At 37.2% G+C, this 19,831-nt stretch overlaps 1 protein-coding gene and 1 pseudogene across 1 annotated transcript; both read left to right on the top strand.

Annotated features, from left to right (window-relative positions):
• The first annotated feature begins 209 nt into the window (after positions 1–209).
• On the top strand, positions 210–1,154 carry LOC116599539 (olfactory receptor 5B17-like). Its single transcript, XM_032359425.1, has one exon. It carries the CDS (start codon positions 210–212, stop codon positions 1,152–1,154), a length of 945 nt encoding a protein of 314 aa, XP_032215316.1.
• A 12,837-nt stretch (positions 1,155–13,991) lies between these two features.
• Positions 13,992–14,941, top strand: LOC116599961 (annotated as a pseudogene).
• Positions 14,942–19,831: the final 4,890 nt, after the last annotated feature.

Here is a 19,831-nt window from a genome sequence, read left to right as displayed (position 1 = left end):
TGTGATCTGTAAGGACACTCATTATCCAAAAGCTTATTACTCTAGAGAGAGTTGTCACTAAATTGGGTTGCCATGACATGCTTTAGAAATAGAGAATATTAAAGAACAAATTATTACTCTAATAGAATAATGCTTATACATTTCCATTTCTGTGCAACCAGTTTCATTCATCATTGTGTTCCTTTCTTTGCCATAGAACATCTTGTGATATGAAGAATAACACAGAGGTGAAAGAATTCATCCTGCTGGGACTAACCAATGCCCCAGAGTTGCAGGGTCCTCTCTTTCTAATGTTTACCCTTATCTACCTCGTCACTCTGATTGGGAACCTGGGGATGATCATGCTGATCCTGCTGGACTCTCGTCTGCACATTCCCATGTACTTCTTCCTCAGTAACCTGTCTCTGGTGGACTTTTGTTACTCCTCAACAGTCACTCCCAAGGTCATGGCTGGATTACTTATAGGAGACAAGGTCATCTCCTACAATGCATGTGCTGTGCAGATGTTCTTTTTTGTATTCTTTGCAACTGTGGAAAACTACCTCTTAGCTGCAATGGCTTTTGACCGCTATGCAGCAGTGTGTAAACCCCTCCATTACACCACCACCATGACGACAGGTGTGTGTGCTCGTCTGGCCATAGGCTCTTACGTCTTTGCTTTTCTAACTGCTGCTATTGATATTAGAGATACATTCAGTCTCTCTTTCTGTATGTCCAATGTGGTCCATCATTTTTTCTGTGATATTCCAGCAGTCATGACTCTGACTTGCTCAGACAAAGACATTAATGAGTTGATTCTCATGCTTATTTCAAGCTTTAATATCTTTTTTGCCCTTCTTATAATCTTGATTTCCTACATGTTCATATTTATCACTGTTTTGAAGATACAGTCAGGTGAGGGATACCAGAAGGCTTTGTCTACCTGTGCTTTTCATCTTGTTGCAGTTTCCTTGTTTTATGGGACAGTCATTGTCATGTACTTACAACCAAGTTCCCATCATTCCATGGACACAGACAAAATTGCATCTGTGTTCTATACTATGGTCATCCCAATGCTGAACCCTATTGTGTATAGCTTGAGGAACAAAGAGGTCAAGAATGCTATAAAGAAGAGTTTTGAGAAGACAAGATATTCTTCAGGATTAATCTTCTAGTGATCTAGAATTCACAGAAGTTTTTTCATCCCACTTAAATCTTCTCTATGTCATAACTCAATGTTCATGCCCATATAGAGTATTAAAACATGTCGATCACTCAAATTTTGTTTATTTATTTAATTTAATAACAGGTCCAAGCATCTGAAATGCTGAACAAATATGATATTTTTTAATGAAAGCAGTTTATGGATAAACCTTCCTTGTTATTGTTGTGTTACACTTAGTTTTTTCCTTGATGTACTTCCATAATGGTAATAAAAAATAATGGATAAGAAAAAAATTTAAAAGATTTGAACATGTAGTAAGGAAAACAGTGGATAATGGAATTTTCCCCAGGAAGAAAAGTCAGGGTCATATATCCAGTCACCAGGTGGAGCAGACTACTTACTGTCAATTCCATAAGATTTTCTAAACTGAAATTTTATGTGTCTTTCTTTGCTGACTGTTCGGAATGGAGGCTCTTTTTTCCCCAATTATCTTTGTTCAGGCCCAACACTATTTACTGGGTGTGAATGTGGAATGAACTATATTTTCTTTGTATAATTGCTGGGCAACAAGGAGCCACACATGGACTGGGTAGAGAAGACCATTTAACCTGTAGGAAAGCCTGGACATTGTGCTTCTGTGTTGGTTAATTGGGATTTAGGTTGTTTCCTTTGTGGAGGGGATAATAAATTTTCTGTATGAGAGAAAGTATAAGATGGATATTTGATGTTCATAAGCATTACAATGGAAAATACTGGTTAGTTCTTTTCCAAACTATATTTACTCTTGGAAACATACATAGGCTCTATGTTTCCACACTTCATATAGTTAATTTGACCATGTGCTTGGTTCTTGTCCATGGAATGTGAGTACAGGTCATATATGCCACTTCCAAGTCTGCCCATGAACCTCCCCATGTGATGTCCTGTTCATTCTATTCATCACCAGCTGGGTGAAGAGAATTCAGACCACAAGTGATGACAAAACCACTAAATGGAAAGAACTGGTACAAATGAATGTCTGTGTACATTCCTACAGAACAACTAATGGAACCATATGCAAGCAAGAAAAACTTCTGTGGTCATGCCATTGCCATTCTGGAGTTTGCTTGTTGGCAGCTAATATTATTTACACTAACAGATAGAGAGCGCTTCACATATGACCATCTGGATGCTGTTGTGGGATTGGGGAAGATATAGCCTGGAAAAAAACATCAATTTCTCCAATACAGTTTGATTCTACAATGATTTCTTTGTGAATCCTCACCCAGCCTCCATATCATACCCAAAGTGCCTAGCTCCAATAAAATTAGCACAGGTTTTGGAGAGAGGACAAATTCAATGTGAATTTCATTCCAAGCCAGACTTTATGATATAGGGCCAGTTATTTAAGGGTTCTGAGTTTCTAATGGGGAAACTAATGCCCATTAGTTTCACAGGCTTATATTAAATGGGTACTGAATGAGCCAAATCTTAGCACAGTGCTTGAAGCAGAGTAGCTGCTCAAAATGTATTTGCATCCTTTCCCTTCTATTCCTTTTCTTATCCTTTCATTAATCTAATTTGTCAACCTTCTCCATAGAACTATTAAAACGTTTATAGATTATATTGGTTTGTTTTTGTAGGTTTAACTTGGTCCTGAATTGCAAACCTTGGAGACCAAAAATATTATCTTACTTAGGTATGTATTCTCAGAACCTAGACTAACGTCTATTTCATAGAACTCAAGAGTATCTGATGAAATGTGAGCTTGTGTAGAAACAAAGTAACATGGAAAAACCCACAAATATTTGCATCTATCATCTTTTCCTTCATGATACTGATCAAAACATTGTATATTCATTTTGTGTGTTTATTCCTTTTTGTTTGTTTGTTTGTTTTCCCTGTTAAAATAAAAGTTCTATGCATCCTAGTACAATTTCTTGTCTGGTGTCTAACAAAGACTCAGGCCTAGATCAGAGTTAAGGCTCAGTAAAAGATTTTAAGGAATGAAAAGCTGCATATAAGAGGAACCAGAGAAACTCAGTATCTGTTTGTAAAAACAGAACACAAACAACTGAACACATTAGGTTATGCTGCAGTCACACATTAAATTGAGAATACAGTTGAACACAACAAAGATCATAAAGATTTTATACAAGTTTCCTAGGGCTGCTGTAACAATTGAGCACACTCTGGGGCCTTCAAATAACACACATTTGCTTTCTCACAGCTCTGGAGGCCAGTTGTTGGAAATCAGTTTCACTGGGATGAAATAAAAGCATCAGTCTCCAGAGTGTCAAGGGGAGACTCTGTCCCTTGTATATTTCATCTTCAGATGGCTGACCCATATTCCTGGTTTTATTACCATCAGTTCAATCTCTACTTTTGTGGTCACATTATTTTCTCCTCCTATCATCTAATTTCCCTATCCTTCTCCTTTTTTAATTTATGTGCGATTAACATAACTAAATCAGTTCAAATTTAATTCAATAACAAAAATAAACAAAGTGTGCAACTCGGTAGTATTTGGCACATTCAAAGTGTTCTGCAACCATCACCTCTATTTCATTCCAAAAGACTTTTTCATTCACAAAGACCCTACACCCATTAAGGCCCCCTGCCCCTGGGAACCAATATCTGCCTTCAATCTCTATGGATTCACCTATCATGGATATGTCATGTAAATAGAATCATATAATATGTGATTTTTTTTATGTATGACTTCTTTTTTCAGTTTAATGTTTTTGTGGCTCATCTGTGGTGCACTGTATCAGTAATTAATTTCTTTTTATGGCTGAATAATATTCCATTGTATGTATATACCACATCTTTTCATCCATTTTCAATTGATGGACAGTTCGATGTTTTTCACCTATTGGCAATTGTTAATAATGCAGCATAACTATTTGCATTCATGCACAAGTATTGTGTGAGGACCTGTTTTCATTCTCTGATAATATTACTATGAGCAGAACTGCTGGTTAATGCAATAATTTTATGCTTAACTTTTGAAGACCACCAACCTGTTTTCAGTAGCATCTGTCTCATTTTACATTCCCACCAACAATGTACAATGGTTCCAATTTATCCACATTCTTGATACAAATTGTTAGTTCCATTTTTTTAATAATGGCCATCCTAATGGGTGTGAAAATGTATCTTGTGATTTTGATTTACTTTCCCTTAATGCTCATTATTTTGAGCATATTTTCATGGGCTTATTGGCTTGTAGTAAATCTTTTTCAATGAAATGTGTGTTCAGGTGCCTTGTCCATTTTTCAACTGAGCTATTGGTTTTTCTGTTGTTGAGTTCTTTGTGTTCCTTATATATCTTACATATTATGTCCTCATCAGAAATATGATTTGCAAATTTTATCTCCCATTCTGTAGATTTCCTTTTCACTTTCTTTTTTTTTTAAGATTTTATTTATTAATATGACAGAGAGAGATCACAAGTAGCTGGAGAGGCAGCCAGAGAGAGAGAGAGAGGGAAGCAGGCTCCCTGCTGAGCAGAGAGCCCGATGCGGGACTCAATCCCAGGACCCTAAGATCATGACCTGAGCCGAAGGCAGCGGCTTAACCCACTGAGCCACCCAGGCACCCTCCTTTTCACTTTCTTGAAGACATACTTTGATACACAAAAGTTTGAAATCCACTCTTCTTTTCTTTCTTTTTCAATATTAAATTTTATTTTATTTTTTCAGTGTTCTAAGATTCATTGTTGATGCACCACACCCAGTACTCCATGCAATACATGCCCTCCTTAATACTGACCACCAGGCTCACCCAACCCCCTATGCCCTCCCCTCCAGACCCCTCAGGTTGTTTCTCAGAGTCCACAGTCTCTCATGGTTCATCTCCCCCTCTGATTTCCCCCAACTTACTTCTCCTCTCCTTCTCCCAATGTCCTCCATGTTATTCCTTATGCTCCACCAGTAAGTGAAACCATATGATCATTGGCTTTCTCTGCTTGACTTATGTCACTCAGCATAATCTCCTCCAGTCCTGTCCATGTTGACACAAAAGTTGGGTATTCATCCTTTCTGATGGAGGCATAATCTTTCATTGTATATGGTCCATATCTCCTTTATCCATTCATCTGCTGAAGGGCATCTTGGTTCTTTCCACAGTTTAGCAACTGTAGCCATCGCTGTTATGAACACTGGGGTACAGATGGCCCTTCATTTCACTGTATCTGTATCTCTGGTGTAAATAAACAGAAGTGCAATTGCAGGGCCATGGGGTAGACCCATTTTTTTAATTTCTTTTTAAAATTTTTATTTATTCATTTATATTTCTCTTCAGTGTCCCAAAATTCATTATTTATGCACCACACCCAGTGCTCCATGCAATACATGCCCTCCACAATACCCACCACCAGGCTCACCTAACTTCCCACCCCCCTCCCCTCCAAAACCCTCAGTTAGCTCCTCAGAGTCCACAGTCTCTCATGGTTCATCCCACCCTCCAATTTCCCCCAACTCCCTTCTCCTCTCTATCTCCCCATGTCCTCCGTGTTATTCCTTATGCTCCACAGATAAGCGAAATCATATGATAATTGACTCCCTCTACTTGACTTATTTCACTCAGCATAATCTCCTCCAGTCCTGTCCATGTGGATACAAAAATTGGGTATGCATCCTTTCTGATGGAGGCATAGTACTCCATAGTATATATGGACCACATCTTCTTTATCCATTCATCTGTTGAGGGGCATCTTCTTTGAAGGGCATCTTCATTCTTTCCACAGTTTGGCGACTGTGGCCATTGCTGCTATGAACACTGGGGTACAGATGGTCCTTCTTTGAACCTAAGAACACATCCAGACTGAAAGTGAAGGTATGGAGAAGCATGTTTTTTTGTTGTTGTTGCTTGTGTTTGGTGTAATACATGAGAAACCATTTCCAGACCCAATGTGTAGATTTTTCCCCATATTTTCTGATGGTTTTATGTTTTTAGATCTCATATTTTGGTCATCAGCCATTTTGAGCTGGTTTTTTATATGTTGAGTGTGGAAGGGGTCCAAATTTATTCTTTTGCATTTGGGCATCTCGTTGTCTCAGCACCATTTGTTGATGACTTCTTTTCCAATTAACTGGACTTAACATCTTTGTCAAAAATCAATTGGATATATATATATACACACACACATATATATATATATACACACACACACACACACAAACAAGAAATATATTTCTTGTCTCTCAGTTCTAGTCAGTTGATCTATGTCTCTATCCTTAAGGCAATATCAAATTTCTTTGATTATTTCATATTTGTATTATGTTTGGAAATCAAGAAGTATGAGTCCTCATACTTTGTTTGTCCTTCTTGATATTGTTTGGCTATTCATGGTCCCTTGAAATTCCATTTTAGTATGATATGAATTTTCATTAATCCTCTAGGTCGCTTTGGATAATATTGCCAGTAAACAGCATCATATCTTCCAATCCATGAACATAGACTGTCTTTCCATTTATTTAGGCCTCCTTGAATTTCAGCAATTTGTTTGGTAGTTTCAGTGTAAAGCCCTTCCTTCCCCCCCCCTTTTTTTTTAAAGATTGTATTTGTTTATTTGAGAGAGAGACAGTGAGAGAGAGCATGAGCGAGGAGAAGGTAAGAGGGAGAAGCAGACTTCTTGTGGAGCCTGATGCAAGACTCAATCCCAGGACTCCAGCATCATGACCTGAGCTGAACGCAGTCACTTAACTGACTGAGCCAGCCAGGCACCCATCCCTTTCATCCCTTGGTTAAATTTATTCCTCTGTATTTTAACATAAGGATGCTGTTTTAAGTGGAATTTTTTCCCTTAATTTTCTCTGGGATTGTTTATTGCTAGTGTATGTAAGCACAATTTATTTTTGATTGGTCAATAAGTTTATTAGCTAATAGTTTCTTACACATTGTTTAGGTTTTCTTTATATAAGATCATATCATCTGAAAATCATGTGATTTTTTCCTTTCCAATTTCTGTGCCTTATAATTCTTATTGTCTTGTGTAATTACTCTAGATAGAACTTTCAGCCCAACTTTGAATAAAAGTGGTGAAAGCAGGCACACTGTCTACCATGTGATCTTATAGGGGAGTATTTCACTCTTTCACATTCAGGTATGATGTTTGCTGTGGGTTTTTCATTAATGCTTTTTATAATTTTGAAGAAGTTCACTTCTAAGATTTCTAGTTATCATGAAGTCATTGGAGATTTTGGCAAATACTTTTTATGAAGTAATAAATCATATAATTGTGTGTTTTTTCTCCTCAATCTGGTTAATTACATTGACCATTCAAATTTTGTTTTTTCTAGTTTATTAAGATGTAATTGATATAACACATAATGTAATTTTAAGACACAACATAATTATTTGAAATAATTGCAACCCTCAATGTTTGCAGCAGCAATGTCCACCATAGACAAACTAGAGCCCAGATGCTCATCAACAGATGAATGGTTAAAGAAGATGTGGGATATATATGTATCTCACATCACACACACACACACACACACACACACACACACACACACACACACACAGTAATATTACTCATCCATGAAAAAGAATAAAATTTTGCAATTTGCAGCAATGTGGGTGGAACTAGAGTATATTATGCTAAGCGAAATAAGTCAGTCAGAGAAAGGCAAATACCATATGATTTCACTCATATGTAGAATTTAAGAGACAAAATTGATGAACCCAGAGGAAGGTAAGGTAAAATAAAATAAGATAAAAACAAAGAAGGAAATGAGCCTTAAGAGAGTAATTTATCTATGGACTGAAAAAAAAAAACCTGAGGGTTGCTCGAGTAGAGGTGGGTGGGAGGTTGGGTTCGGTGATGGACATTAAAGAGGGCACTTGGCATAGTGAGCACTGCATGTTATATGCACCTGATGAATCACTAAATTCTACCCTGAAATTAATAAGATACTATATGTTAACTAACTTGAATTTAAGTAAAATAATATATAAAGTCATGGAATAAAAGAAATGACCGTAACAATGGCTAACATGTATGACCTCACATAGTTACAAGGTTTTTTTTAGTCTTATTATGACAACTTTTAAGATCTAATATCTTAGAAACCTTCAAATATATATACCAGTATTATTAATTATAGTTATCACAATGTACATCATATCCTCAGAACTTATTTATCATATAACTTGTACCTTTGACCACCTATACATGTTTTTTTTGAGTCCCCAACTCTCACTTTTGGAGCCACGTGAATGCCTGGGGGATGTGGATAGAGCATTAAGAGCATCTGTTGTGACAGGGTAATTCAGGGTAGTAAAGAAGCCCATCTGTCTACAGACCTGAATTGAATTTCTGAACAGATTTCTTAGTATTAAGGCTGAATTTACTTTCCATATTTTTGGCCAATGTGCCATATTGTCAGTTTGTTGTAAACACAAGAAAGAAAAACAGGGATTTCATTTATCGATCTCTAAAAATCCAGTAGCTTACAATTTAATTATAACAAGTAAAATAATGGAAAGAGGAAACAGTGAAATAAATAAAATAGATGGTAAACCAAAACCAAAATGTTTTTAGAACATATTCTAAATATCAATAATATAAAAAAATGCAAAAATATTATACCCAGTATTTATGTACTGAATGACAACTTAATAAAATTGAGGGAAGGAAAATTTTTTTTGAAGATTTTACTAATTTATTTGTCTCAGAGAGAGAGAGAGAATGCACAAGCCGGGGTGGGGAGAGGGGGGTCTAGAGGACAGGCAGAGGGAGAAGCAGGCTCCCAACTGAGTAAGGAGCCCAGTGAAGGACCCAATCCCAGGACCCTGGGATCACAACCTAAGCAGAAGGCAGATGCTAAACCAAATGAGCCACTCACATACCCTGGCAAGGAAAACTATTTTCACAAATGCATCTCTGTGCTACTCAATGCAACAAAATATATGCCTATATCTAGTTTAATTGCTTCTTCCCTAGATAGAAGTGATTGCCCTCATAGGGGCCTGTCCCCTAGGAAATTTTTTAAAATTTTTTTATTACTTTAGTCACCATACAGTACATCATTAGTTTTTGTTGTAGTGTTCCATGATTCGTTGTTTGCTTCTGCAGTACATACCTTCCCTAATACCCATCACTGGGCTCACATCCCCTAGGAATTTTATGCCTACATATTTCTCCTGGTTCTCATTCATCAGGCTCTGAAATCATATCATGACTCCACCTGAAAATATTTTAAAGGGACCAGACCCTGAGTATACCCATTCAGTCACCATTTATGCAAATTAATGCTAACGCTTTTTAGTACACACACCAGTCTTTCCCCAAATGGAGAGTTGGCAGTGACTCTGCAACCAGAGCTGGGGGGGAAAACCCAAGATAATAATTAGATTATTCTATATTGAAAGGATAACCTCTACAAAAGATATTCATAGACCCACACTCATTAACAGATAACATTTTGTGAAATCAGGGGAGAATTGATTTTATTTTTTCTATGCCATTAACAAGGAAACTGAGCTCAGTGTAAGGTAAATGACTCTCCTAACACAAAGAAAAATCCAAGGTAATTGCAAGACTTGAAACTTGGCTTCCTAGCTCCATGTTCATGATCCTTCTTTATTTCTCCATGTCTCAGACACCTTGGAACATTTTCAGACACCTTGGAAGATTTTGACCAATATCTGAGATATGCTCCAAAATTGTTTATACATTCTTGCAGGTCTGAATTTCTGATTTCAGACTCACAGTTCAGGATTGTCTTTTCCTTCTTTTCAAGAACAAGGTAAGCTTCTATATTGGATATATACTTTTAGTGAAAAATGTAATGGATGCAGAAGCACGGGGGCAGCTACCTCTTCTATGAGTTTTTGAGCTCGTATCTAGTTTTTTGGGCGCTTTCTGAAACACAGTCTTAAGTACAGGATTCAAATGTAAAAACATTTTAATCAACAGAGAGTAGTGTAGAATTTATGATATTTCCTGCTGCTTTCCTTAAGAGGGAGGATAGTATAAATGTTTTGTTTTTTGCTGTTCGAAGGCTATTGATAACCAATATTTTGGCTAGATAGACCCTTGTGGTTCTTAAAATGATTGCAAGACATGCTCAGCAATAACCACCAAGTAACTCTGAAAGAGACAAGGTTTATTACTCACAGGTCCTGGAAACCACATGGTACACCTGAGGCCACATAGGAAGATCATGGATAGAGAAAGAGAGCAGGCCTGGGTTCTGCTTTTATTGGTGTGAAGGATGGGAGCCTAGAGTATCCTGGGTTCGCTCTTTAGTGATGAATTTAATACATAAAAGAGAATTTAAAGCATAGGAAGAGAAAATAAGTGGCACAGATGGTAGGTTATCTAAACCAACCAAGATCTCTAAAACCAAGGACTCTAGGGGGTGGGGAGCTGGCTCTTTATCTGGTGGATGGCAATGTGCTTATTCTAGATAGAAATCTTTGAAGTGTTTGCTTTTCTGAGTGGATGTCTAGACATCAAAGCATAAATCGGATACTTGCATTAGAAAAAAAGAAAAACCATCAACTGGGGCTTACTCAGCAACTATGATAGATTGTACTCGATTGAATAGGTGGTAAAATCTCTCCTGTTTACTTTGTGTTGACATGTTATTGACAGATAACTAACCAAACAGCATGAAATGACACTCTTTAGATTCTAGAAGGATCATCATGAAGTACCGAGATCCTTACTCCAGTTTTTTTCTCTTTTCTTTTTCTTTTCAGCATAACAGTATTCATTGTTTTTGCACCACACCCAGTGCTCCATGAACTCCAGTTTTAATACCATTTCCATACAACCTGCCCTTTTATTACCCGAGTATCTAAAAAATCTGACAATGCAATGATTAAAGCCACACGCATTAATATCAGTGAGATATAGTTTTGTATCTTAAACATTTCATACTAGGTGTAGAATTTTAAGAAGACACATGATTTCTTGAATACTATATTTTCCTTTTTTTAAGATTTTTTTGTTTATTTATTTGTCAGAGAGAGAGAGAGAGAGTGAGAGCACACAAGCAGGCAGAGTAGCAGGCAGAGGTGGAGAGAGAAGCAGGCTCCCCACTGAGGAAGGAACCCGATGTGGGACTCGATCCCAGGACACTGGGATCATGACCTGAGCCGACTGAGCCACCCAGGCATCCCGAATCCTTCATTTTCTTAATTGTACATTAGGTTATATGTATGTGTCTTTGTTATTGTGTGTGCATACACAATTTATACACCTTACTCTTCTGTTATTTCTGTCCATCTATCCATCTATCCATCCATTCCTCATCCTGCCATCTTCCATCTTTGGTGTCTACTTGCCTGCCTGGTTGTCTGACTTTTCTTATTTCTGTTTATCTAGGAGATAAACTATCACATAAGCACTGTAGTACAGTTGTTATTAATCCCCAGAAATCTGATTTGGGAACAGATTCATTCCAGATACGTGACCATGGAGAAGTTAATACCTCTTTCTGCTCTTCTGTTGATTATTATATACAATCAGAAAATTGGCCACAAGATCTGTGAAGGTGTCTCAGCTTCAACAATCTCTAACTCTCTAGATAATTTACCTATTATATATTCTTTTCATACCCATTGTGGCAGTCAGAATAATGCTTCCTGGTATGCCCACATCCTAATCCTGGAATTTGTAATTATGTTCTCTTACATGGTAAAAATTATTGTACACATATGAGTGAGTTAAGGATTTTGAGATAGAAATTTTATACTGAGTTATCCATGGGGACCCAATAAGAACATTCCAGTTGTCATAAAACATAGCAAATGCTAAATAAGAAATTATAGCTTATAATATTATTGAGTGGTGGGTTCACAACCAAAAATACTATAAATTCCAGACATGTAATATGTGGAAGGGCCAGGAGGAAGATGGTAGCAAACAGTAGTTACCTACTGTTTGTAGGTACTGTTTGGATGCACCTTCAAAGATTCAAATATACATAAAAAATTTTAAACATTGTGCTTTCTTGAGAACAATCTGCAGAGTTAGAGTCAAATCCGCAGATGTGGATTTTCAAATTTCAATAGTTATGAACTGGTAAGTGTTGACAATAATAACAGTGAGAATGAGTCTAAAATGAAATAGGAATCTTTCAAACCCTGCTAAAATGTGGATCAAAAGGAAGAAATTAAGCAAAAGATATCAGTGTGAGTGTTCTTACACAGAATGTTTAACAAACCACTAACACAAGAGAGGTAGGACAGAATGAGAAATACTGGGGGAAACAAAAGATCTAGGTGGACACGTGAGAAAATACAAGTCAAGTGCACTTGGGTGGCTCAGTCATTAAACGTCTGCCTTTGGCTCAGGTCATGATCCCAGGGTCCTGGGATTGAGCCCCATAACTGGGCTCCCTGCTCAGCGGGAAGCCTGCTTCTCCCTCTTCCAATCCCCCTGCTTCTGTTCCCTCTCTCACTGTGTATATCTCTGTCAAATAAATAAACAAAATCTTAAAAAAAAAATAAGGAAAGAAAGAAAGAGACAAAATACAAGACAGAGAAAAGCTACCAGACATCAAAAATCACTGACACCTTGAAGCCATGCATGTCACTACCAAACTTCCTACACCAACAGACACCATTATACCACCCTACTTGTAATATTACAGGTAGAACTCATCAGGATGGGGCTGAATACCCACTTTATGAGAGCTGTTTGTCATGATTACCTCACTGAACACTCACAGGAACATGCAGGTAGGTTCTCATATTACCTTCACTTCACTGATGGATAAAATGAGGCTTGGGAAACTTAGCTTAGGATCAGTGTCTCCCAGGTTGTAAATGGGACTTCTTCTGTGTGGATGCACATGCACTTCACCCAGAGCACAATATTTATATCCAATTCTGTATCTTTTTTTGCTTTTATAGACTGTATTTTTCTCTAATGTTGCATTTATCTCACTGCATGTATATGCATATATTTGTGGATTGTTCTACTGCATTAAGCTTGGAAGAATGGATACCATGATTAAGTGTAAATTGAGTAAGATTAAAATCAATTCAAATTCATTGATGTTATTTAGTTTGGTAACCATTCTGAAGGTGTCTAAAGCATGGTTCTATCAATAATCATGTAAACTTGAATACTCAATCTCTTAGTTGTCAATTTACTTATTAGATATATGGGCATAATAACTAATCAATATGATGAGATAATGAAAGAAATGAAATGAAAGATATGAAAGATAATGAAATCAATATGAAATATACATATATCTATCTATAATGAAAGATAATGAAATCAATATGATGGAGAAAATGAAATACATTTGAGGATATGGAAGTGGATGTTATTTTGGACTCCCTGATTTGGGAGTTCAGTCCATTCCAGGCATGTGAGCTTCAACAGCTTACTGCCCTTCTTCTGACTCAGTTTACTCATATACAAAAATAAGAAGCTGGGAAGACAATCTGTGATGAAACTTCTGTGATTAACCTTCCTCTACAAAAGTCTATTCTTTTTTTTTTAAAGATTTTATTTATTTATTTGACAGAGAGAAATCACAAGTAGATGGAGAGGCAGGCAGAGAGAGAGAGAGAGGGAAGCAGGCTCCCTGCTGAGCAGAGAGCCCGATGCGGGACTCGATCCCAGGACCCTGAGATCATGACCTGAGCCGAAGGCAGCGGCTTAACCCACTGAGCCACCCAGGCGCCCAACAAAAGTCTATTCTTGTATGGATAAGTTATCACTAAATTGGATTGCCATTCCCATAGCATGGTTACTAATGGAGAATGTTAAAAAATAAATTATGGTGATAATAAAATAATGCTATGCATTTCAGTTTCTGTGAAATTTTTCTTTATTGATCATTCTGTTCTCTTCTGTTGTCATAAGACATCTTGTTATTCTCAAATCACATCCATGAAGAATATCACAGAGGTGACTGATTTCATCCTGCTGGGACTAACCAATGCCCCAGAGCTGCAGGGTCCTCTCTTTATAATGTTCACCCTCATTTACCTCATCACTCTGGTTGGGAACCTGGGAATGACCGTGCTGATCTTGCTGGATTCTCGTCTCCACACTCCTATGTACTTCTTCCTCAGTAATCTGTCTCTGGTAGACTTTTGTTACTCCTCAACAGTCACTCCCAAGGTCATGGCTGGGATCCTTACAGGGGACAAGATCATCTCCTACAAAGCATGTGCTTCCCAGATGTTCTTTTTTGCAGTCTTTGCCACTTGGAAAATTGCCTCTTGGCCTCAATGGCCTATGACCGCTACACAGCAGTGTGTAAACCCCTCCATTATACCACCACAATGACAAAAGGTGTATGTGCACTTCTTGCCATAGGTTCTTATGCCTGTGGTGTCTTAAATTCCTCTATAAATGTTGGAGATACCTTCAGCCTCTCCTTCTGTACGTTCAATGTGGTTCATCACTTTTTCTGCGATATTCCAGCAGTCATGGCTCTGTCTTGCTCTGATAAACACATCAGTGAACTCATTCTTGTTTTTATCTCAAGCTTTAATGTCTTTTTTGCACTTTTTGTTATCTTTATTTCCTATCTGTTCATATTTATAACCATTTTGAAGATACAGTCAGGTGAGGGATACCAGAAGGCTTTATCTACCTGTGCTTCTCACCTTGTTACAGTTTCCATATTTTATGGGACAGTCATCGTCATGTACTTACAGCCAAGTTCCCATCATTCCATGGACACGGACAAAATTGCATCTGTGTTCTATACTATGGTCATCCCCATGCTAAACCCTGTGGTCTACAGCTTGAGGAACAAAGAGGTCAAGAATGCATTCAGGAAGGTTGTTGAAAAGGCAAAATATTCTCTAGGTGTAGTCTATGAGTGATGTAGATCCAGAGAAATTATTTCACCCCAATCAGGTCTACTGCATGCCAGAACTCACATGGTAGTGGACATTTGGGATATTAGAAAAAAATGTTGTCTAATATTTATTTCTTTAGTTGAGGATTAGATCCAATCAACTAAAGTGCAGAAAAAATATAACAATTGTTTTTAATGAAATTTATTTAATGAAGTATGTGCCTTTGTTGATACATTCCATCCAGAGTTAAATAATGATAGCAGCTCAATAGATTAATGCTTCAGTCATTACTGAGTTATCTGAAAAAGAAAAAACACATTCATGTGGCAGTTTCCAAAAGTAAAAAATCACATTAGAATAAAAGGAGATGTAATTACATTATTGTCACCTTAAATATTTTGAATAACAGTTCTTCACATTTTGTTTTTTTTAAATCCATTTAAAAAATAATAAGGGTATTCGGCTTTCTTTGGTAATAACTGTTTTGAAATGGTTAATGTCACTTATCGCTTTATGCTTTAGTTGAGCTACCTTTCATCCCACCTCATTCACACTGGTTACTGGCAATACTGGACAGCCCCCATCTTGCCATGTCCCAGGGTCTTTGTATTTATTATTTCCAATGTATGGAATTTTTATATTTATTTCAGATTGCTGGTAAAATGTTACCTACTCTGGGAGGCCATAGATGCTTGCCATAAGCAACTTTACAAAATATTCACTCCCTTCCTATGGACTTTTTCCCTGAGTCTTCTCTATTTTTCAGAAACACTATCCACATTCAGCTCTTGTATTTATGTATTCACCTGTTCATCTATTTGCCTTGACTTGCATGGAGAGTCCCATTAAGTGGTAGCTTAATACGGTTATTTCACTGAAAATAAAGCTTTGAGCCTGATTTAAAAATCACTTTGTTGAGCATCAAACAACTCCAGAAATTCCAAATTATATAGGTAAAAGTGAGCTACAAAAACTCTATTTCGAGGGAAGACTATCACCAGTGTCAACTCGATAATCATTGCAACTCTTACAGGAAATTAGCAGTCTCCGAAAACTCTCCACTTCTAACACTGAGAAATTCTTCCTCTTTTTATTTTTTTAAATTTTATTTTTTTAGAGTTCCAAGAGTCATTGTTTATGTACCACACTCTGTGCTCCATGCAATATGTGCCCTCCTTAGTACCCACCACAGGCTCACCTAACCCACCACCCCTCCCCTTCAAAACCCTCAGCTTGTTTCTCAGAGTCCACAGTCTCTCATGGTTTATCTCCCCATCTGATTTCCCCCTCTTTTTAAGTTGTCCAAACTCTTCTCTTGTCCATTTGCAGCCAGCCAGTCAGTGACAAATGTACCTGAAGACTACTTAGAACATCTCTCCCACTTCCAAAAAACATATCTTTAAAAAAAACCTGCCACTTTAACATTGACTTAGTATTTCTTCATTTTACTCAAAGAACTTACTCTCTTTTCTAACACCTTTGAACTCCTACTAAAATGAAGCACTGAAAATGGTTTCCTCTGATGCAAATTTATGAATAAACTGCTTTTGATAATTTTGTGTGTGACAGTGTTTTGTGTTTGATATGCTTAAGAAGTGGCAGTAAAGAATAATGGTTAAGAAAAAACATTCAAGTGGTTGGAATAAGAGGCCAAGGAAAACGGTAGAGAATCGAATTATGCCTAGAGGAAAAAAAAAATCCAGTCTCATAAAGAAATATTTTCCATCACCAGGATTGAGGGGGCCTTTGTAATGTCAATTCAGCAAGATTTGTAAACTGTCCAGTGGGTCCTCCATTACTGTCTGTTACAAATGGGAGGGATTTTTTTTTTTTTTTGGTCTAAATTATTGCTGAGTGTGCCTATAGAATGAGTTAAGTTTTCTTTTTATTTCATAAGTGTTTAGACCATAAGCAGCCATATCTGGACTAGATGGAGAGGCAATTAAATCTATCTGTTAGCCTGGATGTGAAACTTCTATGGTGATTAGTTAGATTTTAGGCTGTGTCCCTGGTAGAAGTGGATAATGTGTCCTCTGGATGGAGGGAATGTAAACCAGACATTTGCTGATCAAAGCATTGAAATGGAAAGGACAGTTAATTGTTTTCCCAGCTATTTCCTTTTTATTTCTGAGCACATAGCTTGTAGGCTCAATTTTTTCAGCTTTCATGAAGTTAATTGAGGCCCTGTGATTATGATCTTGTGAATGAATGTGAGTGTATGTCGTGTGCTATTTTCAGGTTTGTCTCACTAAACGTTTGTGTGATTCCTCTGCTCATTCTTACTCTTGTCACCAGCTCAACAGAGAGAGTTCATACCACAAGAGATGGTAAAACCACCAAATGGAGACACTCCAGGTCACTGAACCACAGTTCAGTTTCCCATAGAAAAAATAATTGAGCTGTATATAAACAAGAAAAACCTCTATGCTCATGGCACTGCAATACTGGAATTTGCTTGTATAGCAGATGGCAATATTCACATGAACAAATACAGAAAGTCTCCTATAATTTAGGACCCCTGGGTGGCTCAGTCGGTTAAGTGTCTGCCTTCAGCTCAGGTCATGATCCTGGGACTCTGGGATCCAGTCCCACATCAGGCTTCTTGTTCAGCAGGGAGCTGCTTCTCCTTCCCCCTGTTTGTGCTCTCTCTCTTTCTTTCTTAGACAAATAAATAAATAATCTAAAAAATTTTTAAAAAGAAAGTTTCCTTTAAGTCAATCTATATGCTGTTGGAAGTAAACCAGAAGTGAGGAGCTATATAATGAGGAAAATTGTCAAACTGCTCTAACACAATTTAATTCCAGAGTTGTTTACTTGTGAGCCCTCACTCAACCTCCATATCAACACTAAAATGGTTAGCACAAAATAAAATTGGGACAGGTTTTTAGGAACAGAATATAGCTCAACTTGAATTCCATTCTAAAAAAGAAAGCTTTTTTCTGATACAGGCAAGTTAATCAATTGTTCTGAGCTTCAGCTGAGGAAAATAAGGCCTGCCTCATAAAATTACAAACTGATTAAGCCAGAACAGAGTACAGTGCCTTAAACAGAAGAGATGTGCAAGAATTGTTGGTCTCCCTTCTTTTCCTTTCCTTTCCATTCCATTCCTGCCTTTTTGTTTTACTTCCTCCTCTATATTGTCAATCCTCTCCATGTAAATATTGAGACATTTATTAACTGTATTGCTTTGTATTTACAAATACTGACTTCCATCTTTCCTTCTATCTATATTGATGTATCATATTTATTAATTTGCTTGTGTTGACCCATCCTTGAATCCTAGGGATAACATGGTTTATGATCCTTTTAATGTGCTACTGAATCAGGTTTACTAGTATTTTATTGAGAATTTTGGCATCTACCTTCATCAGGGATATTGACCTGTAATTTCCTTTTTTGTAGAATGCATATCTGGCTTTGGCATTAGGGTAATGCTAGCCCTGTAAAATGAGTTTGGGAGTGTTCCTGCCTCTTCAGCTTTGGGGAGGAATTTGAAAAGCATTGGTGTTAATTTTTCTTTAACTGTTTAGTAGAGGAATATCTGGATGACACAATCAGTTAAACATCCAAATCTTGGTTTCTTCTCAGGTCGTGATCTCAGGTTGTGAGATCAAAACCCAAGTTGGGTTCCATGCTCAGTGGGGAAACTGCTTGAGATTCTCTCTCCCTCCCCTGCTGCCCCACTCCCTCATGTTCTCTTTTTCTCTCTCTAAAATAAAAATAAATAAATCTTAAGAAACATAGTAATTCAAAGGGGCTCATGCACTCCAGTGTTTATAACAGCAATGTCCACAATAGCCAATATAAGGAAAGAGCCCAAATGTCCATAGACAGATGAATGGATAAAAAGATATGAGGAAGTGGTGATGCAACATGGGGGCTTAAGTGTAGGGTAGGAGAAGAATAAATGAAACAAGATGGGATTGGGAGGGAGACAAACCATAAGTGACTCTTAATCTCACAAAACAAACTGAGGGTTGCTGGGGGGAGGGGGTTTGGGAGAAGGGGGTGGGATTATGGACATTGGGGAGGGTATGTGCTTTGGTGAGTGCTGTAAAGTGTGTAAACCTGGTGATTCACAGACCTGTACCCCTGGGGATAAAAATATGTTTATAAAAAATAAAAATTAAAAAAAAAGAAAAAAAGAAAAAAAAAGATATGATGTATACTGGGATATATATACTTAGAGGTGTACTATGACTCAGCCATGAAAAATAATGAGATTTTGCCATTTGCAATGACATGGATGGAACTAGAGGGCATTATGCTAAGCAAAATAACTCAGTCAGAGAAAAACAAATACCATATTATTTCACTTGTATGTGGAATTTAAGGATCAAAACAGATGAACATAGGGGAAGGGAAGGAAAAATAAGATGAAAATTGAGAAGAAGGAAAATCATAAGAGATACTGAACTCTAGGAAATAAATTGACGGTTGCTGGAGGAAAGTTGGATGGGTGGAAGTCATTAAGGAGAGCACTTGATGTAACGAGCACTGGGTGTTAATATGCAACTGATGAACCACTAAATTCTAGCTTTGAAACTAATAAAAATATTTTTAAATAAATGTTTAGTAGAAAAAAAAAGAAATTACCTATGAAGTAATCTAATCCTGGACTTTTCTTTCTTAGCAAATTTTTGATTACCAACTCTTACTCATTATTGATCTGTTCTGATTTTTTTCTCATGATTCAGTCTTGGGAGGTTGTACATTCCTAGGATTTTATCCATTTCTTCTAGGTTGCCCAATCTGTTGATGGATAGTTGTTCATAGTAGACTTTTATTGGCCTTTGCATTTCTTTTTTATTTTTTTATTTTATTTTATTTTTTCAGTATTCCAAGATTCACTGTTTATGCACCACACCCAGTGCTCCATGCAATACATGCCCTCCTCAATATCCGTCACCAGGC

Source organism: Mustela erminea, chromosome 9 (assembly GCF_009829155.1).
Source record: "Mustela erminea isolate mMusErm1 chromosome 9, mMusErm1.Pri, whole genome shotgun sequence".
Lineage (NCBI taxonomy): Eukaryota > Metazoa > Chordata > Mammalia > Carnivora > Mustelidae > Mustela > Mustela erminea.
Note: the sequence above shows the minus strand (reverse complement) of the source record. Positions and strands in the feature narration are given on the sequence as shown.

Coding starts and splice junctions, on each gene's coding strand:
- LOC116599539 (XM_032359425.1), top strand. CDS start 210: ATGAAGAATAACACAGAGGTGAAAGAATTCATCCTGCTGGGACTAACC.